The following is a 25,809-nucleotide window of genomic DNA, read 5'->3' as shown; positions in this document are numbered from 1 at the left end:
TAAAAGTGATATGTACCCCAAAATGCTACCAGTGAAAAGATCAACTCATTCCACAAACAAACAGGTTATCATTAGTAAAATAGAAATGTTATGGCACTTTACATGTCGGAGAGACGTAACCAGAACGCTCCATCATTCGCCTTCATTGAATGCCATTATTCTGTGTGCGGTGTTACAGGAGGTCACTCAGACGGGGAATCGAACCTCTCCATAAAACGTTCAGTAGAACAGGCCTATGGGCTAAGCCGCACTTTCTACTTCGACCGTGAATCTCGTGGACCTGAGCTGACCTCATAGGAATATAATAGTGTTATTTCAGGCCAGGAGACCCACGGAATGTCCGGAAGTAGCTGCCATGAGATGAACCACAAAATACATCTGAGGCATGAACCTGGATGAATTCAGATGAATTCCTGACCTGACTGGGTTCATGACTTGAACTTACAGCGCCTTAGGCATATGGATGTAGGAAAGGTTATCATGACTCACCAGCATCAGGTTGATGACCTGTCACAGAGGGCTATCTCACATGGTGGATCAAGAGAACATCAACAAGCCATGGCGCTATGTCAAGTTAGGTGTCGAATTACACTTTTTGAGGCCTTGATATCTCAGTGCTGTGTTGTCCGAGTTGGGTAACCTTTGCTAGATCTGTATATCATGCAGAAAGCGTACAGCAAAGTGCCCCAAAAGTGACAGCACCCTTTATGTCTGACAGCTGACACAGGTCTTTAGGACGGATTGAATGTAGATTTTTGGCTGCAGAAGTGCATTGCCTGAATGCATTACTGCAGGTACAGCACCTGAGGAGCACACAATAAAAGCCGGCGGGAATAACAAGCAAGCCCGGTAACCTATCCAGGACAGCCGTGAAATGTTCGCAGCTGATATCAAAGATTATTTCAGTTTCCACGGAGATGGAGGAAAGCAGAGGAGAAAAGCATTGTGCTACGCAACCAGCATCTCCGGCAGTGTACGGAGCCGTCGTCTGCGGCTATTTATAGCAGCCAATATTAAAACTAAAAGGCCGTAATGAAAAGGCAGCGGTCTATAAAGGAGCCCAGATCCTGCCCTCCCTGATGTGCGAGACGGAAATCACTGGGCATCGGGAACATCCACCAGCACAATCCTACCTTTACATATGTGTCGTATTTTGTGAACCATTTGAGGATTTCCATGTCCATTCCGAATTGCAGCGGCTTCCAGAGGACCGCCGTCTCCTGCTCTCTCCGAGGTCCCTGCCTGCTCACAGGATAATGCAGCCTTCTTGAAGGATGCCAGGAAAAGCAGGAGTTCTCTGTCACACGCCGCACAGGCACCGGCAGTAGCCTGGCAACTGCACGCTTTCATAGGTGTCATTTTGTGAGCTTGTTTTTTCATTCTCATTTTTTTTTTGCTATTTTATATCAGTTTATCTTTCTTAAGATTATTTGCATTTGAAATGTTGAAAAGCGCACTGGGAAAAAGAAATCGCCTAACCCCGCGCTGACACTAAAAGTTGCTGGATGTGAAGTGATAAGCTCGCCTAAAGCAACTGCGTGAGGTAACAGGTTATAGGACTACCCAAATAAATAGTTTTACCTGAATATAAAGGTTTCAAAGAAAATTCCAAAGTTGTCCACTGAAGCCACGTTCACACATTCAGTAATTGGTCAGTATTTTACCTCAGTATTTGTAAGCCTAGATCAGGAGAGGAACAATCAGAGGAAAAGTATAAGGCTAGGTTCACACTGCGTTGTGTAAACCTTTTAAACAGACTACGTTACACCGTGGCATAATGCGGGGTAACGTAGTCCATTAACGCCGCCATTGCTTGCAATGGAGAACACATCGCTAGGGCATGCCCACAATGGGCGTGTGCTAGGGATGTGCCGTCATTTGAATGACGGACCTCGAACGCTGCTTGCAGCGTTCGAGGTCCGTTCCTCGCTAGCGCAGATTGGACATCTGCGCTAGCGGGATCGGCAAACACAATCCCTTTTGGGACATTGCGTTAGCGCAGTCCGCTAGCCTATGCGCTAAACGGATTGCCCTAACGCAATGTGAACCTAGCCTAATAGAAACACGTCACCACTTCTGTATTATCACCCATTCCTGGTTTTGGCTTACAGATACAAAGGTAAAACACTGACCAAATACTGAATGTGTGAACATGGCCTAAACCTAATTATACTATGAAAGTCAAGAGTCTGCCATCTGAAACCCCACAAGGCCACAAATGCTGACAGCAGTGGTGCCCAGTCTGTTAATCCAGTTCATAAAGTGGCCATGGTTTCTAAGAGTTGTCTGCTTTTGGGAGTTTTTTTCTTTAATTAATGGGAAAGTCTCATGCTATTAAATTGATTTAATTAGTTACACAGCATAAAAATAAGTTTGCAATTGACTTGTTTTTTTCTATCTGCTTTAATTCTCCCGCAATAAAAGCTTTTAGGGCTCATACTTACCTGCGAGAAAGTCAGATGAGTCTCGCACGTCAATATCGGCACTGCACCCGGCACTCAGGAGCAGAGCGTGCAGCTGCATATATTGCTATGCGTCCGCATGCTCCGATCTGAGTGCCGGGTGCAGTGTCGGGCACTGACGTGCGAGACTCATCCGAGTTTCTCGCAGGTGAGTATGAGCCCTAATCTAGCCGATTTCTATGGAGAATTTGTCACCACAGCCTCCAGAAGTGTGCAGTCCTTAGGGTACCATTACACTATACGATTTACCAACGATCACGACCAGCGATACGACCTGGCCGTGATCGTTGGTAAGTCGTTGTGTGGTCGCTGGAGAGCTGTCACACAGACAGCTCTCCAGCGACCAACGATGCCGAGGTCCCCGGGTAACCAGGGTAAACATCGGGTTACTAAGCGCAGGGCCACGCTTAGTAACCCGATGTTTACCCTGGTTACCAGCGTTAAAAAAAAAAACCACTACATACTTACATTCCGGTGTCTGTCCCTTGCCGTCTGCTTCCCGCACTGACTGACTGCCGGCCGTAAAGTGAAAGCACAGCGCGCTGTGCTCTGCTTTTACTTTACGGCCGGCAGTCAGTCAGTGCGGGAAGCAGACGGCAAGGGACCTGACGGACACCGGAATGTAAGTATGTACTGTTTTTTTTTTTTACATTTACGATGGTAACCAGGATAAACATCGGGTTACTAAGTGCGGCCCTGCGCTTAGTAACCCGATGTTTACCCTGGTTACAAGCGAACGCATCGCTGGATCGGCGTCACACACACCGATCCAGCGATGACAGTGGGAGATCCAGCGACGAAAGTATGTTCCAAACGATCTTCTACGACGTACGATTCTCAGCAGGGTCCCTGATCGCTGCTGCGTGTCAGACACAGCGATATCGTATGGATATCGCTGGAACGTCACGAATCGTACCGTCATAGCGATCAAAATGGCACTGTGTGACGGTACCCTTATATTCCAGGAGTCCTAACATACTGTCAGTTCTCTGCAGCCCACTGATTTCTATCCAAGATATCTTCTCACCTCTCTCTGACTCCTGAGAAGCTGCTATTGTAAATCTTGCAAAATCACCAGCCCCCACCAACTGCAGCTTTCAGAGCAAATCTGCTCCCCAGAACTGTCACTCAAGGAGGAGTCCTCCCTTCCTGAAAGTAGAAAAAGTGAAACAGACTGCGGAGCCTTTAGTTGCTCAAGAGACTACTTGAGAATAATCCTTTAAATGTATGTATTTTGGGCTAAAAATATTTTCTACAACTAGGCTTCATTAAACATTTTGTACTGTTTTGCTTTTCCAGACTGTTTCTATGCACGTTCAACTTTGATGTGGTCTAAAGTCATATATAAGTATTCCGAAGAACGATCATCTACTATATAATTGTCTAAGTGTCACTTCCATCTGTCTGTTCTTCTGTCACGGTTATTCATTCGCTGATTGGTCTCTGCAGCTGCCTGTCACGGCTGCCGCGACCAATCAGCGACGGGCACAGTCCGATTAGTCCCTCCCCTACTCCCCTGAACTCACTGCCCGGCGCCTGCTCCATAATCCCCTCCACTCACACAGGGTTAATGGCAGCGGTAACGGCCCGCGGTGTAACGCAGTCCGTTACCGCTGCTATTAACCCTGTGTGTCCCCAACTATTTACTATTGATGCTGCCTGCGCAGCATCAATAGTAAAAATATGTCATGTTAAAAATAATTAAAAAAAACAAAAAGTCTGCTATACTCACCATCCGTCGCCTTTCCCGCTCCTCGCCACGCTCCCGGGACCGCTCCACTGCAAGCGTCAGCTTCCGGTCCCAGGGCTGGTGTGCGACAAGGACCTGCCGTGACGTCACAGTCATGTGACCGTGACGTCATAATAGGTCCTGCTCACACCGGAAGCTGACGCTTGCAATGGAGCGGTCCCGGGAGCGTGGCGAGGAGCGGGAAAGGCGGCGGATGGTGAGTATAGCAGGACTTCAATGGACCTTCGGAAGGTGAGTATATGTTTATTTCTTTTTTAAGTCTCTATACTACGTGGCTCTGTGCTGGGCAATATACTCCGTCGCTGGGCAATATACTACGTGGCTGGGCAACATACTACGTGACTGGGCAATATACTACGTGGCTGGGCAATATACTACGTGGCTCTGCTATATACTATGTCGCTGGGCAATATACTACGTGACTGGGCAATATACCGTACTACGTGGCTCTGCTATATACTATGTGGCTGGGCAATATACTACGTCGCTGGGCAATATACTACGTGGCTGGGCAACATACTACGTGACTGGGCAACATACTACGTGACTGGGCAACATACTACGTGGCTGGACAATATACTACGTGGCTGGACAATATACTACGTCGCTGGGCAATATACTACGTGGCTGGACAATATACTACGTGGCTGGGCAATATACTACGTGGCTGGGCAATATACTACGTGGACATGCATATTCTAGAATACCCGATGCGTTAGAATCGGGCCACCATCTAGTCTACTATATAATTGTCTAAGGGTCACTTCCGTCTTTCTGTCCTTCTGTCTGTCTGTCACGGATATTCATTGGTCGCGGCCTCTGTCTGTCAAGGAAATCCAAGTCGCTGATTTTGCCACGACCAATCAGCGACGGGCACAGTCCGGAAGAAAATGGCCTTACTCCCCGCAGTCACTGCCCGGCGCCCGCATACTCCCCTTCGGTCACTGCTCACACAGGGTTAATGCCGGCGGTAACGAACCGCGTTATGCTGCGGGTAACGCACTCCGTTACCGCCGCTATTAACCCTGTGTGTTAGCGAGACCGCTAAGTCATCTGGGTAATTTCGCAATGCATCCTGGGAACGCAAGATAGCGGAAGCCGCGCGCGACAAGGGGCCCTCGGATCGGAAGGTCAGTATTTTTTTTTTTTTTTAACCTGTGACATACGTGGCTGGGCAATATACTACATGACTGGGCAATATACTATGTAGCTGGGCAATATACATCACTGGGCAATATACTAAGTCACTGGGCAATATACTACGTAGCTGGGCAATATACTAAAGATACCTTCACACTAAGCGACGCTGCAGCGATACCGACAACGATGCCGATCGCTGCAGCGTCGCTGTTTGGTCGCTGGAGAGCTATCACACAGACAGCTCTCCAGCGACCAACGATGCCGGTAACCAGGGTAAACATCGGGTTACTAAGCGCAGGGCCGCGCTTAGTAACCCGATGTTTACCATGGTTACCATCGTAAAAGTAAAAAAAAAAAAAACACTACATACTTACCTTCCGCTGTCTGTCCCCGGCGCTCTGCTTTCCTCTGCACTGACTGTGAGCACAGCGGCCGGAAAGCAGAGTGGTGACGTCACCGCTCTGCTTTCCGGCTGGCCGACGCTGACACAGGATGCAGGAGGAGTGCAGAGAAGCACAGCGCCGGGGACAGACAGCAGAAGGTAAGTATGTAGTGTTTGTTTTTTTTACTTTTACGATGGTAACCAGGGTAAACATCGGGTTACTAAGCGCGGCCCTGCGCTTAGTAACCCAATGTTTACCCTGGTTACCAGTGAAGACATCGCTGAATCGGCATCACACACGCCGATTCAGCGATGTCTGCGGGAGATCCAGCGACGAAATAAAGTTCTGGACTTTCTGCAGCGACCAACGACATCACAGCAGGATCCTGATCGCTGCTGCGTGTCAAACACAACGATATCGCTATCCAGGACGCTGCAACGTCACGGATCGCTAGCGATATCGTTGTGAAGTTGTTTAGTGTGAAGGTACCTTAAGTCACTGGGCAATATACTACATGGACATGCATATTCTAGAATACCCGATGCGTTAGAATCGGGCCACCATCTAGTTCATGATAATCTTTCAGTGCAGACAGACTGCGTATCTCTAGACAAACGAGCAAAACATTTGTTCATCAGGTGAAATGAGATTTGGCTTGCACAAATTATCATTGTTCTCGGCAGTGCATTGTCCTGTGTAAACAGGAAACTGTGCTGCCGAATACAATGGGAACCTATCTGCACAAAACAACCTATTACTGATGATTATGTGGGCGTGGTTTAAACGACTGGGGATTTGCAAATATTTACTGATCGGTGGTCGCTTAACGCCGCAAAATTGGGAAATGGAGACGGACCTTTAGGCTATGTGCCCACGTTGCGCTATTTAAGCGTTTTTGCCGCAATTTTCTGCTGCGGAAACGCTTAAAAAACGCTTACAAACAGCATCCCCATTAATTTAATTTCTAATGCATTCAGCAATTGATGTGTCAATGCTGCATTTTTTTTTATGCGGCGGAAACGCATTGCGGTAAAAAACGCAGCATGTTCATTATTTTTGCGGAATCGCTGCAATTCCGCACCCATAGACATGCATTAGAAAACGCTTGAAAACCACATGCAAAACGTGTCAATAACGCGTATAAAATGGGTCTAAATCTGAATGCGTTTTTCTAGCCACGGGTGTGCAGATTTGAAGCAGAAAATTCTGCTTCAATTGTGCAACGTGGGCACATAGCCTTACTCTTGTGAATGCTATGCGAAATATTGCACAAAAAGAGCTGAGAACTTTAAGGCCGGCTTCACACTAAGCGTATGAAAATACGGTCCGTATATTACGGCCGTAATACGCTGAAAAGTCCCGAAAATAGTGGTCCGTAGCTCCTCCGTAGGCAGGGTGTTTCAGCGTTTTTTGCGCATGGCATCCTCTGTATGTAATCCGTACTGCGTGTTTTTATCGCAGGCTTGCAAAACCGACATACGGCTATACAAGGGATCCATGTGTAAAAAACAAAACAAAACATATATACTGTGTGTATGTATATATATATATATATATATATATATATATATATATATTTATATATAGTCAGTATACACATATACACATATATGTATATATATTAATATTTCATCCAGCGCGATATAGCAGAAAGCCGGTAATTCAATTACCGGCTTTTGCTTTCTCCTTCCTAAACCCGACATGATATGAGACCTGGTTTACATACAGTAAACCATCTCATATCACCATTTTTTTTGCATATTCCACACTACTAATGTTAGTAGTGTGTATATGCAAAATTTGGCCGTTCTAGCTAGTAAATTAAGGGGTTAAATGGCGGAAAAAATTGGCGTGGGCTCCCGCACAATTTTCTCCGCCAGAGTAGTAAAGCCAGTGACTGAGGGCAGATATTAATAGCCTGGAGAGGGTCCACAGTTATTGGCCCCCCCTGGCTAAAAACATCTGCCCCCAGCCACCCCAGAAAAGGCACATCTGGAAGATGCGCCTATTCTGGCACTTGGCCACTCTCTTCCCATTCCCGTGTAGCGGTGGGATATGGGGTAATGAAGGGTTAATGCCACCTTGCTATTGTAAGGTGACATTAAGCCAAATTAATAATGGAGAGGCGTCAATTATGACACCTATCCATTATTAATCCAATACTAGTAAAGGGTTAAAAAAAAAACACAAACACATTATTAAAAATTATTTTAATGAAATAAAAACAAAGGTTGTTTTAATATTTTATTGAACGCCCAATCCAATCACTGAAGACCCTCGTTCTATAACAAAAAAAACATAATAAACCAACAATATCCATACCTTCCGCAGATCTGTAAAGTCCATCGATGTAAATCCATCTGAAGGGGTTAAAATATTTTGCAAGCACGAGCTTTGCTAATGCAACCTTGCTCATGTCTGCAAAACCCCGGAAAATGTAGGTAAAGTAGGTCAATAACCTATATTTACCTGCATTTGCGGTGAGGCGCCCTCTGCTGGCTGTTCCTAGATCATGGGAACTTTCCTAGAAAGCTCCCAGGCTCGACTTCATAAGAGGGCGCCCTCTGCTGGTTGTCCTCATATGAACTCGAGCAAGGGAGCTTTAAAGCTGTCTAGCGCTGGAAGAAATATTAATATATATATCATAATGTCAGTGAGACATATATATATACACACATATATATATATACATACATATATATATACATATATATACACACACATATATATATATATATATATATATATATATATATATATATGTGTGTGTATATATATATATATATGTGTGTGTGTATATGTATATATATATATATATATATATATATATATATATATATATATACATATACACACACACATATATATATATATATATATACACACACATATATATATATATATATATATATATATATATATCTCTATTCTATGTGTACACATTTATTCTACCTATTCTACTGTAAGCTGTCAGTGTGATTTTACTGTACACCGCACTGAATTGCCGGCTTTTCTCGCTAACACCGCTGCGTATTTCTCGCAAGTCACACTGCTGGTCCGTGTGTGATCCGTATTTTTCAGGCTTCCATAGACTTTCATTGGCGTATTTCTTGCGCAATACGGTGACAAACACAGCATGCTGCGATTTTCTACGGCCGTAGAAAGCCGTATAATACTGATCAGTTTAATACGGCAGATAGGAGCAGGGGCATAGAGAATAATTGTACCGTATGTTTTGCGAGTTTTACGGACGTAGTTTCTGCGCTCTTACGTCCGTAAAACTCGCAAGTGTAAAGCCGGCCTAAATCAGTTGGTTCTGAATCAAGTAGTGGAGTCTTTTATACTTAAAGGGAATCTGTTATGGAGCAGAAGGAGGTGAGCAGACTGATTTCGTAGGAAGAGTCAGTATAATCTGTGTAGTATGCATTTAAATCTCTGCTCATTTTGAGCTTTATAGTCAAGTGGGTGGTCCTAATCAGCAACTGACACCATCCTTGTATTAGTGTGCTCAAAGAAATAGCTGCCAGTCATTGATTAGAATGGTGCATGTGAAAATGCATGTAATTATAGATGAAAATGCAATGGAGGGAATAAAAGGATTCTTTTCCTGCACCATCATTTGGACCTCTGACACCATATTATACTCTTTTAAGACCACCCACTTTACTGAAAAGCTCAAAATGAGCAGAAAATTAAATGAATAAAACCTAGGTTATACGGATTCTCCGATTCATCATTTGCATTTCACAAGTCGCTTCTTTTTCATCTTGTGGTATTTGTTGGCGATTTTTGCTCCAAATTCTTCAAAATGGAGCACGAGTTTCATGAATTTTGTGCAAAGCCCAAACTGATCTTTTTTTTGGATTTTTAACCATATTTTAAAAAAACTTTTTAGCACAAAAAGTCGAAAAATTGCAAAATGGAGCAAAAATTGGACCAAAATATCTTGAGTACATTTGCAGCAAACTTTGCAACTTATTAAAGGGAATCTGTCAGCAGGTTTTTGCCATCTCATCTGAGAGCAGCACGATGTAGGCCAGTGGTCCCCAACTCCAGGCCTCGAGGGCCGCCAACAGTGCAGGTTTTCAGGATTTCCTTAGTATTGCACAGGGGTTGGAATCATCACCTGTGCAGATGATCACATTACCACCGATGCAATACTAAAGAAATCCTGGAAACCTGCACTGTTGGCGGCCCTCGAGGCCTGGAGTTTGGGACCCCTGATGTAGGCAAAGAGAAGCTGAATCCAACGATGTATTACTTACTTTAATGGGTGTAGGGGTTCTGACACAATCAGAGTTTCTTAGATTTAGCATTAAGCAGAACTGAGAAAGAAGTATGTGACTGCGCCTGAGTGACTGCATGCATGACTGTGTGTAACTGCATGTGTGTGTGTGTGACTGTGTATGTGATTGAATGCGTGACTGTGACTGCGGGTGTGTATGTGTGCGACTGCATGCGTGACTGTGTGACTGCATGTATGGGTTGGCTACGGGTGTGTATATGTGTGACTGCGTGAGTGACTGCATGCGTGACTATGCGTGACTGCGGCTGTGTATGTGCGTGAGTGACTGTGTGACTGTGTTGAAGTGACTGCATGTGTGGCTGTGTGCATGACTGCATGCATGACTGACTGCATGAGTGACTGCAACTGCATGCGTGAATATATGTCTGACTGCATGTGTATGCGTGACTACGGGTGTGTGTGTGTGTGACTGAGTGTGTGACTCCGTGCGTGACTGACTGCGTGTGACTGCATGTGTGTGCGTGACTGCGTGTGTGACTGCATGCGTGACTATGTGTGATTCAGTGACTCCATGTATGGCTGTGTGCGTGACTGCATTTGTGCACATGACTGCATGTGTGTGTGACTGCATGCGTGACGGCATGTGTGTGCGTGACTGCGGGTGTGTATTTGTACGACTGACTGCATGAGTGGCTGCATGCGTGACACTGACTGCATATATGTGTGACTGTGGGTGTGTATGTGTGCGACTGTGTGACTGCATGTGTGACTGTGACTGCATGACTGCGTGCGTGACTGAGTGATTGCATGTGTGTGTATGTGACTGCATTTGTGTGTGTGAATGCGGGTGTGTATGTGTGCAACTTCGTGCGTGACTGTGTGACTGCATGTGTGTGCGTGACTACGGGTGTGTATGTGTGACTGCATGTGACTGCATGCGAGACTGCATGTGTGTGCGTAACTACGAGAGTGTATGTGTGACCGCGTGTGTGACTGCATGCATGACGCTGACTGCATATGTGTGTGTGTGTGACTGCGGGTGTGTATGTATGCGACTGTTTGTGACTGGGTGACTGCAGGTGCGACTGCATGTGTGTGCGTCACTACGGGTGTGTATGTGTGACTGCATGCGTGACTGAGTGACTGCATGTGTGTGAATGACTGCATGTGTGACAGCAGGTGTGACTGCATGTGTGTGTGCGTGACTGCATGTGTGTGCATATGTAACTACATGCGCGAGTGACTACATGTGTAATTATGTAAAAAACTTGGCACTCTTGCGGTTTTGGAAACAGACGCTAATTTTATTATGTAGAAGTATCCAGACAAAATAGGAGACGTGTCGGTCCAAATCTGACCTTTATCAGTCAACTAGATAGACGCAACACTGGGTGAAGCTGTGCAGTATCCACCGCCGTGCAGGAAATCGCTGACTGATGACTGTCAGCTTTTGACCGAAACGTCTCCTATTTTGTCTGAATACTTCTACATAATAAAATTAACTTCTGTGTTTCCAAAACCGCAAGAGTGCCAAGTTTTTTACATAATTGCTGACAGATTTTGATTCCACTTGTGAACCAACCTAGCCAGAAGTGACGAGTTTTTTGAGTGCGTGACTATGTGCTACGTGACCGCTCAGCACAGGAGAGGAGAGGTGCCGGGACAACGGAGATGCAGGGATGGAGGGCGAGTATGATGTCTTCTGTTAGCCGGTGGCTGCAGCTGTCACTGTGCCACAGCCGCTGGCTCCTGCCTCTGATACACCGCTCCTCCTCCCCCGCCAGCGTTCCAGACAACGGACTTGTGTATAAGCCAAGGGGGGGCGTTTTCAGCACAAAAACATGTGCTGAAAATCTCGGCTTATACACGAGTATATACGGTACATTTCAAACCAGCGTAGGTAATCTGCTGGATCTGATCCTGTCAAATAGACGACATACAATGCAGGATCTATAAGTCAGGAAGCATTTGGGCTGCAGTGACCATAATATGGTAAGTTTCAATGTAATTTTTAATCAAACATTCAAAAGGGAAATGAAATTAGATTTCCTTAATTTCCAGCTTTTTGCAACAAACTAAGGGAGGAGCTTAATCGAGTAGACTGAGACCACGTCATGGTAACTGGGGATACCAAACATAAATGGGGCCTGTGTGTGCGAAACGGCCGTCGTCCGAGCTCCTATACCGCACCCTCGTACATACCTGATGTCCTGACGGATGTTATTTTCATTTGTTCTCCAATAAAAGACCACAATCTTCACAGCTATCTCGGGGTGAGTGCCGCATTTTTTCTTCTCTTCTATTATACTTGGATTACTTTGTGGACGTTTATGCTGAGCACCAGTCCCCTTAGCGATTGTGACGCCTGAACACATAGCTGTCCGCTAATAGTCCTATCTACCTGGATTTGCTCTACCCTAGTGCCGTTCTACCTCTTATATTTTTGCATTGGTATACATCACCATCATTGTTGTCTTTTGTTATTTTGTTCTTAATAAAGTTTGGTATTTTTTGTACTTTGAGGTCTGACTCGTACATATTTATTATAGGTTTTTGAATTTTCATAGTCATGAAAATACAGAAAAATCTTTAAATGAGGTGTGTCCAAACTTTTGTTCTGTACTGTATATATACATTGCTCAAAAAAATAAAGGGAACACTCAAATAACACATCCTAGATCTGAATGAATGAAATATTCTCAGTGAATACTTTGTTCTGTACAAAGTTGAATGTGCTGACAACAAAATCACAAAAAAAATCATCAATGGAAATCAAATTATTAATTGATAATAAATTATTAACCAATGGAGGCCTGGATTTGGAACGTGGCCAAAATGACCTCCATACAACGCCTGGGCATGCTCTTGATGAGGCGGCGGATGGTCTCCTGAGGGATCTCCTCCCAGACCTGGACTAAAGCAACCGTCAACTCCTGGACAGTCTGTGGTGCTGGTGGATGGTGGGAGACATGAGGACTGGGGAACGGGCAGGGCAGTCCATAGCTTTAATGCATTAATCTTGCAGGAACATACGTGTGTGTGTGTGTGCGCGTGTGTATGTATGTGTATATATATAAGTTTGCAGCTTGCACGTGTTCACATTGGGAGTGCTGATTTGTGTTTTTTTTCCTCTATTTGTATGGATGTGGCAACATCCAGACTTATCTTGCACTCCCCCCATTGACCTTGCAGGTGGCGGTAATCAACTCTACCTGCTCATAAATTGTAGGTTTAGCCCAGAGTGACATGTTTGTCCGAAGTTGTAGGCTGGTGGCCCAAGAGTGGCATGTACAGTAGAGTAGGACCCATCAGGGGGAGATCACCTTGCCGTGGTTGATGGGCACACATGAATTGGCCAATTTATGCGCTAAGAATCTCCATTTTAACTAAGTTTTATGAAAAAAAAAAATTTTGAAAAATTTTTTATGAAAAAATATTTTTGTGAAATGTATATTTGTCTGTGTTTTTACATGGCCGATTCATGTACATGTGCTGTGCTATATACATACATACTTTAATATGCATATAATATGGACCCGGCTCCACTCCCATAGGAGTGGAGCCACATAATTATTACTGTAATGAGCGGTACCATGTGACTGCTCACTACAGGAAGAAGCTGCCAGCGCCCGGAGAACCAGGGACCGCACCGCGCCAGGAGTATAACGCAGTGCGCGATATTCACCTGTCCCTCGTTCCACCGACGGCTGCCGCTGCGTCTTCCCCGTCCTCTGCACTGACGCTCAGGTCAGAGGGTGCGGTGACGCGATTAGTGTGCGCGCCGCCCTCTTTCTGAGCGTCAGTGCACAGGACGAGGAAGACACGGCGGCAGCCATCGGTGGAACGCGCACCGGTGAATATAGCAAGTTCAGGGGACCCAAGAGGAGTTAGTATGTAAATTTTTATTTTTTTTTAATCGCAGCAACAGCATATGGGGCAAATATCTGTATGGAGCATTGTTGTGGCCGGCAATCAGGCAACACAGCGTGCAGTACTCAGCGCACATACAGAGATCTGGCAATAACCAAAAACAATAGGACGAGCTCTGAGACGTGGAATCTCTGTAGACCGCAGTACCTAATCTATCCTCACACAACTATAAGCAGCACTGGATTGCGCCTATCACTACCTATGCAACTCGGCACTGCCTGAGGAGCTGACTAGCCTGAAGATAGAAATACAAGCCTGACTTACCTCAGAGAAATACCCCAAAGGAATAGGCAGCCCCCCACATATAATGACTGTTAGCAAGATGAAAAGACAAACGTAGGAATGAAATAGATTCAGCAAAGTGAGGCCCGATATTCTAGACAGAGCGAGGATAGCAAAGAGAACTATGCACTCTACAAAAAACCCTAAAACGAAAACCACGCAAAGGGGCAAAAAGACCCACCGTGCCGAACTAACAGCACGGCGGTGCACCCCTTTGCTTCTCAGAGCTTCCAGCAAAAGATAATAGCAAGCTGGACAGAAAAAACAGAAAACAAACTAGAAGCACTTATCTAGCAGAGCAGCAGGCCCAAGGAAAGATGCAGTAGCTCAGATCCAACACTGGAACATTGACAAGGAGCAAGGAAGACAGACTCAGGTGGAGCTAAATAGCAAGGCAGCCAACGAGCTCACCAAAACACCTGAGGGAGGAAGCCCAGAGACTGCAATACCACTTGTGACCACAGAAGTAAACTCAGCCACAGAATTCACAACAGAGCATCTTATGGGGCCATGTACAGCATTATATGGGGCAAATGTCAGTATGGAGCATCTTATGGGGCCATGTGCAGCATTATATGGGGCAAATATTTGTATGGGGCCCATGTGCAGCATTATATGGGGCAAATGTCTGTATGGAGCATCTTATGGGGCCATGTGCAGCATTATATGGGGCAAATATCTGTATGGGGCCACGTGCAGCATTATATGGGGCAAATATCTGTATGGGGCCACGTGCAGCATTATATGGGGCAAATATCTGAATGGGGCCATGTGCAGCATTATATGGGGCAAATATCTGTATGGGGCCATGTGCAGCATTATATGGGGCAAATATCTGTATGGGGCCATGTACAGCATTATATGGGGCAAATATCTGTATGGGGCCATGTGCAGCATTATATGGGGCAAATATCTGTATGGGGCCATGTGCAGCATTATATGGGGCAAATATCTGTATGGGGCCATGTGCAGCATTATATGGGGCAAATATCTGTATGGGGCCATGTGCAGCATTATATGGGGCAAATATCTGTATGGGGCCATGTGCAGCATTATATGGGGCAAATATCTGTATGGGGCCATGTGAAGCATTATATGGGGCAAATATCTGTATGGGGCCATGTACAGCATTATATGGAGCAAATATCTGTATGGAACATCTTATGGGGCCATGTGCAGCATTATATGGGGCAAATAGCTGTATGGGGCCATGTGCAGCATTATATGGGGCAAATATCTGTATGGGGCCATGTGCAGCATTATATGGGGCAAATATCTGTATGGGGCCATGTACAGCATTATATGGAGCAAATATCTGTATGGAGCATCTTATGGGGCCATGCGCAGCATTATATGGGGCAAATATCTGTATGGGGCCATGTGCAGCATTATATGGGGCAAATATCTGTATGGGTCCATGTGCAGCATTATATGGGGCAAATATCTGTATGGGGCCATATGCAGCATTATATGGGGCAAATATCTGTATGGGGCCATGTGAAGCATTATATGGGGCAAATATCTGTATGGGGCCATGTACAGCATTATATGGAGCAAATATCTGTATGGAGCATCTTATGGGGCCACGTGCAGCATTATATGGGGCAAATAGCTGTATGGGGCCATGTGCAGCATTATATGGGGCAAATATCTGTATGGGGCCATGTACAGCATTATATGGAGCAAATATCTGTATGGAGGATCTTATGGGGCCATGTGCAGCATTATATGGGGCAAATAGCTGTATGCGTCCATGTGCAGCATTATATGGGGCAAATATCTGTATGGGGCCATGTGCAGCATTATATGGGGCAAATATCTGTATGGGGCCATGTGCAGCATTATATGGGGCAAATATCTGTATGGGGCCATGTGCAGCATTATATGGGGCAAATATCTGTATGGGGCCATGTGCAGCATTATATGGAGCAAATATCTGTATGGAGGATCTTATGGGGCCATGTGCAGCATTATATGGGGCAAATAGCTGTATGGGGCCATGTGCAGCATTATATGGGGCAAATATCTGTATGGGGCCATGTGCAGCATTATATGGGGCAAATATCTGTATGGGGCCATGTACAGCATTATATGGAGCAAATATCTGTATGGAGCATCTTATGGGGCCATGTGCAGCATTATATGGGGCAAATATCTGTATGGGGCCATGTGCAGCATTATATGGGGCAAATATCTGTATGGGGCCATGTGCAGCATTATATGGGGCAAATCTGTATGGGGCCATATGCAGCATTATATGGGGCAAATATCTGTATGGGGCCATGTGAAGCATTATATGGGGCAAATATCTGTATGGGGCCATGTACAGCATTATATGGAGCAAATATCTGTATGGAGCATCTTATGGGGCCACGTGCAGCATTATATGGGGCAAATAGCTGTATGGGGCCATGTGCAGCATTATATGGGGCAAATATCTGTATGGGGCCATGTGCAGCATTATATGGGGCAAATATCTGTATGGGGCCATGTGCAGCATTATATGGCAAATATCTCTATGGAGCATCTTATGGGGCCATAATCAGCATTTGTGGAGCATTATATGGGGCAAATTTTAATCTGGAGCATCTTATCGGGCCCATCATAAACTGTATGGAGCATTATATGGGGCTCCTGATTCAATATGGATATTCAAAAACACAACCTACTGATGTCTCAATTAATTTTACTTTCATTGGTATCTATTTTTATTTTTGAAATTTACAAGTAGCTGCTGCATTTTCCACCCTAGGCTTATACGTGAGTCATTAAGTTTTCCCAGTTTTTTGTGGCAAAATTAGGGGTCTCGGCTTATACTCGAGCATATAAGGTATATGGAATTGAGATTCAGGTGTCAGTCTCTGTCTTTTCCTCATCCAGTTTTAAGCTTTCTACCCATCCGTTTCTGTTTCAAATAATGACCATATTGCGATACGACATATGGAAATGATCATTATCACCTCTGGTATATTTGGTTACTCATACACCTGACTATAATCCTACAAAATCCCCAACTTGGAGCATATGTACTTAGAAGAATTTATACGGTTTTAAAAACAAAGGGTATTCACTCCAAATATTGATTAGATTTCTCATTTTTTTTGTTCATTTACTTTGCATTTTGTTAGTTGATAAATAAACTAGTAACAATTCTACTTTTTTAAGGCATTCTCACTGCAGCACTTTTTTCCAAATCTACCTAAAACATCTGCACAGTACTTGTATTTATAGTCTATTATATAATATGACTGTTATATATTTGTATAGTTGCGAAAATATTCAACTTCCATTGCAAATTAGATTAAAAAATGTACAAACTTTCCTCTGTTTGCAATAAACAAGTAAAACAAGAACAATCTAAATAGCTCAACACAACCAATATAACAAGTGGTTTCTAACACAAATGCCACTTTTAACCCCTTTACCCCCAAGGGTGGTTTGCACGTTAATGACCGGGCCAATTTTTACTATTCTGACCACTGTCCCTTTATGAGGTTATAACTCGAACGCTTCAACGGATCCCGGTGATTCTGACACTGTGTTCTCGTGACATATCGTACTTCATGATAGTGGTAAAATTTCTTTGATATTAGCTGGGTTTATTTGTGAAAAAACGGAAATTTGGCAAAAATTTTGAAATTTTCCAACTTTGAATTTTTATGCAATTAAATCACAGAGATATGTCACACAAAATACTTAATAAGTAACATTTCCCACATGTCTACTTTACATCAGCACAATTTTGGAACCAAAATTTTTTTTTGTTACGGAGTTATAAGGGTTAAAAGTTGACCAGCAATTTCTCATTTTTACAACACCATTTTTTTTTTTAGGGACCACATCTCATTTGAAGTCATTTTGAGGGGTCTATATGATAGAAAATACCCAAGTGTGACACCAATCTAAAAACTACACCCCTCAAGGTGCTCAAAACCACATTCAAGAAGTTTATTAACCCTTCAGGTGTTTCACAGGAATTTTTGGAATGTTTAAATAAAAATGAACATTTAACTTTTTTTTCACAAAAAATTTACTTCAGCTCCAATTTGTTTTATTTTACCAAGGGTAACAGGAGAAAATGGACCCCAAACGTTGTTATAAAATTTGTCCTGAGTACGCTGATACCCCATATGTGGGGGTAAACCACTGTTTGGGCGCATGGGAGAGCTCAGAAGGGAAGGAGCGCCGTTTGACTTTTCAATGCAAAATTGACAGGAATTGAGATGGGACGCCATGTTGCATTTGGAGAACCACTGATGTGCCTAAACATTGAAACCCCCCACAAGTGACACCATTTTGGAAAGTAGACCCCCTAAGGAACTTATCTAGATGTTTGGTGAGCACTTTGACCCACCAAGGGCTTCACAGAAGTTTATAATGCAGAGCCGTAAAAATAAAACAAAAATTTTTCCCAAAAAAATTATTTTTTAGCCCCCAGTTTTGTATTTTCCCGAGGGTAACAGGAGAAATTCAACCCCAAAAGTTGTTGCCAATTTGTCCTGAGTACGCTGATACCCCATATCTGGGGAACCACTGTTTGGGCGCATGGGAGGGCTCGAAAGGGAAGGAGCGCCATTTGGAATGCAGACTTAGATGGAATGGTCTGCAGGCGTCACACTGCATTTGCAGAGCCCCCAATGTACCTCAACAGTAGAAACCCCCCACAAGTGATCCCATATTGGAAACTAGACCCCCCAAGGAACTTATCTAGATGTGTTGTGAGAACTTTGAACCCCCAAGTGTTTCACTACAGTTTATAACGCAGAGCCGTGAAAATAAAAATAAAAAATGACCCCCAAAAATTATTTTTTAGCCCCCAGTTTTGTATTTTCCCAAGGGTAACAGGAGAAATTTTCACAAAAAATTTACTTCAGCTCCAATTTGTTTTATTTTACCAAGGGTAACAGGAGAAATTGGACCCCAAAAGTTGTTGTCCAATTTGTCCTGAGTACTCTGATACCCCATATGTTGGGGTAAACCCCTGTTTGGGCACACGGGAGAGTTCGGAAGGGATGGAGCACTGTTTTACTTTTCCAACACAGAATTGGCTGGAATTGAGATCGGACGCCATGTCGCGCTTGGAGAGCCCCTGATGTGCCTAAACAGTGGAAACCCCCCAATTATAACTGAAACCCCAATCCAAACACACCCCTAACCCTAATCAAAATGGTAACCCTAACCACACCTCTAACCCTGACACACCCCTAACCCTAATCCCAACCGTAAATGTAATCCAAACTCTAACCCTAACTTTAGCCCCAACCCTAACCCTAACTTTAGCCCCAACCCTAACTGTAGCCTTAACCCTAACCCTAGCCCTAACCCTAACCCTAACGGGAAAATGGAAATAAATACTTTTTTTAATTTTTTAATTTTTCACACACTGAAAGACGCTTTTTATTGCAAAAAATATTTTTTGCGTTACCCCATTTTGAGAGCTATAATTTTTCCATACGTGAGTGCACAGAGTCATGTGAGGTCTTGTTTTCTGCGGGACGAGTTTACGATTTTATTGGTAACATTTTCCGGCACATGACATTTTTTGATTGCATTTTATTCCGATTTTTGTGAGGCAGAATGACCAAAAACCAGCTATTCATGAATTTCTTTTGGGGGAGGCGTTTATACCGTTCCACGTTTGGTAAAATGGATGAAGCAGTTTTATTCTTCGGGTCAGTACGATTACAGCGATACCTCATTTATATCTTTTTTTATGTTTTGGCGCTTTTATACGATAAAAACTATTTTATAGAAAAAAATTATTTTTGCATCGCTTTATTCTCAGGACTATAACTTTTTTATTTTTTTGCTGATGATGCTGTATGGCGGCTCGTTTTTTGCGGGACAAGATGACGTTTTCAGCGGTACCATGGTTATTTATATCTGTCTTTTTGATCGCGTGTTATTCCAACTTTTGTTCGGCGGTATGATAATAAAGCGTTTTTTTTTTTTTTCTTACGGTGTTTACTGAAGGGCTTAACTAGTGGGACAGTTTTATAGGTTGGGTCGTTATGGATGCGGCAATACTAAATATGTGTACTTTTATTGTTTTTTTATTTAGATAAAGAAATGTATTTATGGGAATAATATTTTTTTTCTTTTTTTCATTATTCAGGAATTTTTTTTTTTTTTTTTTTTTTACACATGTGGAAATTTTTTTTTTTTACTTTGTCCCGGGGGGGACATCACAGATCACTGATCTGACAGTTTGCACAGCACTCTGTCAGGTCAGCGATCTGACTTAGAGCAGTGCAGGGTTACCAAGCGCCTGCTCTGAGCAGGCACTTGGTAAGCCACCTCCCTCCCTGCAGGACCCGGATGCCCCGGCCATCTTGGATCCGGGGCCTGCAGCGAGGAAGGAGGTAAGAGACCCTCGCAGCAACACGATCACCGTGTTGCTGCGGGGTTCTCAGGGAAGCCCGCAGGGAGCCCCCTCCCTACGCGACGCTTCCCTATACCGCCGGCACACTGCGACCATGTTTGATCGCGGTGTGCTGGGGGTTAATGTGCCGGGGGCGGTCCGTGACCACTCCTGGCACATAGCGCCGGATGTCAGCTGCGATAGGCAGCTGACACCCGGCCACGATCGTCCGCGCTCCCCCCGTGAGCGCGGCCGATCTCGCTGGACGTACTATCCCGTCCTTGGGAAGTAGGGCCCACCCCACATGGACGGAATACTACGTCCAATGAAAGAAAGGGGTTAAAGACTACTGCAGTCATAGAATTTTTCAACTCCTTCATGATGGTTTTTAGTACTTAAAAATAAATGTAAAATGAATTACAGAACTTACTGTTACACAAAAATTTAGTAGAAAATATTCCAAAACCATAGAAGTACAGTGTAGTACCATGTGGAATACTTACACGTGGACAGCATCCATTTAGTGCCTAAAAAGAGAAGGACCTGCCCCATGTGAAATGGCTGCTGTCTGCTCACTTTAAAGTATTCCACGTGCTACCACTCTGTACTTCTGTTTTGGAAAAGAAAGTCTAGTGAATTTTAGCATACTGGTGAGTGTCACAATGCATTCTACATTAATTCTTGCATATATTTTATGTATTCTCTATTCTGAGCATCCCTGAAGTGTACGGGGGTAGTGCATGATGCATAGTCAAACACCAGTATTTGGTATCTGTCACAGGTTTCCTGTAACAGAAGATCCAGACGACCACGCTGCCTAATTTCTCCTACACCTGCACTGATTAGAAGCACTTCACCTTCATATTAAATGGTGCAGGTTTCTTCTAGAAGTGAAGGGGTCAATCTGCTCAGCTGAGAGCTCCTGGAAGCTTGCTTGCGCTGATGCTCTCAGCTGTTCAGAGTTGGTCACTCACCTCTCCTATTTAAAGTGGCCTCTGGCAATAAGGAAATGCCAGAGTTAGCTTCATGCTGCATTGTTCAGGAGCTTGGAGAAGTTTGGTTGTTTGAGAAGTCGTTTGGTGTATTTTCGTAGAGACTTGCTTGGCTTTGGTTATGTGCAAATCCATTTCTCCTTCTTTGATTTTTCCCTTATTTCACTCCCCAGTGTATCTCTCTGTTGTTTGTGTGAACTTATTTGTATGATTGGTATTTTCCGTTATCCTTGTACGTATTCCCTTGTTAGTCTGGTTGGTGTATTTCCATACACTACTACTCCCTGCTTCCCTGGGTGAGGGAGGGAAACAGACTAAGGATAAGAAGCTCAGCAAGGTACGTGGCCCCTAGCACGATATAACCAACAACAGTCATGACAGTAGCATTCCTCATTACAATTGTTGGGGTTACATGCTACAATGGCCTTTTTCAAAGTTCATCAAAGACTTTCAGATTCACATCAGGTAATTTTTATGTACACTGAAAAATCTTCCAGGAATTCTTCTGAAACTGAACCAGGATGGACTTTGATGTATGCTTGGGATTTTTTTCTTTTTGGAAGTTCCAATGATGGCCAAGTTTCACTTTCACTTTGTTTACAGAAATCATGATGTTTTCGCCTAAGTATTTCTGATACCTGATTGACACCATTTTACCCACCACATGCTACAGATTTCCAGTGCTAGAGGAAGTCGAGCAACCAGAGAGCATCAGAGCCAATGCTTCACTGTAGGCATCACAGAATCACCGCCATGCTTCACTGTAGGCATCAAACAACCACCGCCATGGTTCACTGTATGCATCACAGAATTACCGCCAAGCTTCACTGTAGGCATCAAAGAACCACCGCCATGGTTCACTGTATGCATCACAGAGCCAAGACCATGCATCCCTGTTGGCAGAATGTTGTCTCCAGTAAATGATTAATCCTTTTTCCTCCAAACATACTGCTGATCTATAAGCCGGAAAAGTTCCAGGTTTTGTTTCATCACTCTGAACAGAATCCTAAAACTTCTGTTTTGAGCATATTGGAGCCAACTCTCCTTGTATTTTTGGGTCATTAAAAGTGTACATCCTGGAATTTGGGCATGGAGACCTTTAGCATAAGTCTTAGGCCGGAGTCACACTATAGCGAGATACGGCCGAGTCTCGCTGGTTAAAAACAAGTGTGGCACCGGCACTCTGGAGCGGAGCGTGCAGCTCCATGTACTGCTATGCGGCCGCACGCTCCGCTCCAGAGTGCCGGTGCCAGAGCTTGTTTTTAACCAGCGAGACTCGGCCGTATCTCGCTGTGTGTGATCCCGGCCTCAGTGTGCAAACTGAATCCACAGTGTTTGGTGGCACGAAATCTTGCTGCAGGTCTTTCGCTGTCACTTATAGGTTTTAAAGAATTTGATGCGTTTTTTTTCCTCATGAATAGTCTCTTGAATAGTTGCAGATGTGATTGAGATAAACTGATTTCCAAACGTGAGCTCTCATCGATTCTATTCAGGGGGTTGAATGATTCTGAGGCTGCAGTAGTTAAGTTGTGATGAATTTGGAGAAACCATTTGTTATATTACAACCCAAATTCCCCAAAAAGTTGGGACTGTGTAAAATGTAAAGAAAACAAGAACACAATGATTTGGAAATATGTTAAAGGGAACCTGTCACCCACAAAATCTGCAAGTTAATAGCGTAACTAACCTGCCCGGCGCTTGCACGTAACCAAACACTGTGAGGAGAAAATTAACTTTCTTGTTCCCGGCAGCATTCAGCTTCAGTCACAGGGGCGGCGCCGGCTCAGGTGTAGTGACCGCTGAGAATACAGAGCGGCTGTTGTAACAGAGGCCCCTGCCCTGACTCACAGCCGGCCTCAATGCAGAGCCAGTGTCAGTCAGGGCAGGGGGCAAAATTACAGGAGCCGCTCTCTATAATCAGAGAGATGTCTGCACACGCACCTGCGCCGCCCCCATGACTGAGAATGGAACGCTGAAAGGGAGAATTAAGTTCATTTTCTCCCCACAGCATTCAGCTACGTGCAGGTGCCGAGCAGGATAGTAACGCTATTTACCTGCAGGTAACAGAAGATAGAACGCAGATTAGAAGTTGTCTATTATATTAAAAAAAAAATATATAAAACTTGTCTTCACCATTCTGTTGGTTATTAGAGATTTACATACCACTGCATTCTTGGAATTGTAGGCATCACAATTAGGCCTTAAATGGCTCTAGAGAAAGGAAGTCATTGATTCCACCAGAACAACTTGCAAAACCCAATGTGGAGCAAAACAGAGGGCAATGAACCCAGTGGAAGGAGGCGGAGACCAGGATACCGGGGACAGGTGTGTATCATTGGGGTTATACCGTAATTGTGTTGAGTTATTTAAATTATTGCTTTTTGATTGACTTATTGCAAACAGTGATAAGATTGTAAATTTTGCTAATGAATCTGATCTGCTTGAGGGGAGGGGTTTGAATAATTTTGACTACAAATGTCTGTATTTTCTATGTATATTCTATTTACTTTGTGTTGAAATGTGAACTGACTTTAAACTATGAACTTTTCACTGAAGGCTCTGGAAGTGAACTTGACTATATCTACTTGGATGTCTGCACTTCTATATATACAGCATTTCAGGTTCTCGGAGATGTTACGGCTCCCTGCTCAGCTGCTGCCTGGAGACAACTCCCGCTGGTAATGCTACTTGGCAGAATTATTCATTTGTTTATCTAAGTGGCATGCACCAACTAGTTTTCCTTACTCTTCCTAGCACAACAGTCAACACACGGATGGCTTTAATCCAGTTTATAAATTTTTTTTTTTTAAAGGAAACGACATAAAATACAGGTTAGTATCGGCAGAGAAAAATTTCAATTTTATAAAATCGCTCCAATGAGTATTCCACCACTAAAGTTTTGTAGTTCCAAGAAAAGTATATGATGTAAAAGCAAAATATCAATAACAAATACCGTATCTATAAAATGTTCAATCACTATCTTATTTGTGTAGATTTTTTTTTAGATATAAGAACATTTGGAATACAACAAGTAACACAAAATTTAGAAATTTAACTCAAAACCTAAAAAATTAAATATTCAAACTGAGTCAGAATTCTTGAATACGTCCCATGTATCAAATATATTAAAGGGTTAAGACAGTTTATGCCTGACTCTAGGGCTTTCATTGAGGACATTTGAAAGCACACCAAATTTATTAAATGCGTGATCCTGGTTTTTGGCTTAAAAATTAGTCTAAGACTAAGCCAACTAATAGATTGTTTAGCTTACACCAAATTCCAAATTATTAAGCAAATTGGATTTAAGTGTCATAAATAGTGATAAGTGGACCTGTGGAAGTTTGAGAACGAAGCTCCATAGGTCACTGCCGGTCATGTCTCATGGGCAATGACATTACTGCATTACTGACGTCATCGCTCGTGAGACATGACCATGAGTAACCTATAGAGCATCGTTCTCAGAATGACGCTACATAGGTTGCAGGCGAGAATCGCTGGACGTCGTGGGAACCATAATGGATTATGTTTTTTAATAAATGGGATTATTTTTTAAGAAATGGGTAAACAGAGAATGTGTCAGGAAGTTTTTATTCAATTAAACCTTTGTTTAAATATGGGGTTAGTAATGGGGGTGTCTGATAGATGCCTCTCCATTACTAACCCCTGGGCTTGATGTCAGCTGACATTAACCCCCAAAACCCACCAGGGCATTAGGGAAGGAGCCAAGGCTAAATGCCAGATTTGGTGCATCTAATGGATGCGCCATATCTGGGAAGGCTGAGGGCTGGTCTTATTAGGCTGAGAAAGGGACAATATCCATGGATCTTCTCAGCCCCCCAGCTATCTGCTTTGCTTTAGCTGTTTATTAAAAATCTGTGGGGGGGGGGGGGTTTGGGTCCCCCCCCCCCAATTTCAATAACCAGCAAAGGCAACGCAGACAGCTGGGGGCTGATATTAATAGGCTGGAAAGGTCCATGGATATTTCCCTTTCCCAGTATTATAAGACCAGCTCACAGATGTCTGCTTTCCCTTGGCTGGTTTTTAAGTAGAGGGGACCCCATGTCTTTTTAATCCCTTTCTGCCATATGACGTACTATCCCGTCGAGGTGGGGTGGGCCCGTATGACCACCGACGGGATAGTACGTCATACGCGATGGGCCGCGCTCACGGGGGGACCGCGGTCGATCGCGGCCAGGTGTCAGCTGCCTATTGCAGCTGACATCCGGCACTATGTGCCAGGAGCAGTCACGGACCGCCCCCGGC

At 43.9% G+C, this 25,809-nt stretch overlaps 1 protein-coding gene across 9 annotated transcripts in view; it reads right to left on the bottom strand.

Annotated features, from left to right (window-relative positions):
• WDR17 (WD repeat domain 17) overlaps positions 1-25,809 on the bottom strand; it is a 174,415-nt gene that overhangs the window by 127,148 nt on the left and 21,458 nt on the right. For 2 of the 9 annotated variants that reach the window (XM_069744254.1, XM_069744258.1), the window contains exon 1: positions 1,134-1,226. The exons of 4 other annotated variants lie outside the window; for them this stretch is intronic. In XM_069744254.1, the coding sequence (XP_069600355.1) occupies positions 1,134-1,184 (51 nt within the window). In that variant the 5' untranslated portion in view covers positions 1,185-1,226. Of the gene's footprint in view, positions 1-1,133; positions 1,230-25,809 lie in introns of those variants that run through there. 3 more of the 9 variants (XR_011316989.1, XM_069744260.1, XM_069744253.1) reach the window with 3 other exon arrangements.

This window comes from Ranitomeya imitator, chromosome 1, assembly GCF_032444005.1.
Source record: "Ranitomeya imitator isolate aRanImi1 chromosome 1, aRanImi1.pri, whole genome shotgun sequence".
In the NCBI taxonomy this organism is placed as follows: Eukaryota; Metazoa; Chordata; class Amphibia; order Anura; family Dendrobatidae; genus Ranitomeya; species Ranitomeya imitator.
This window is presented reverse-complemented; position numbering and strand designations above follow the sequence as displayed.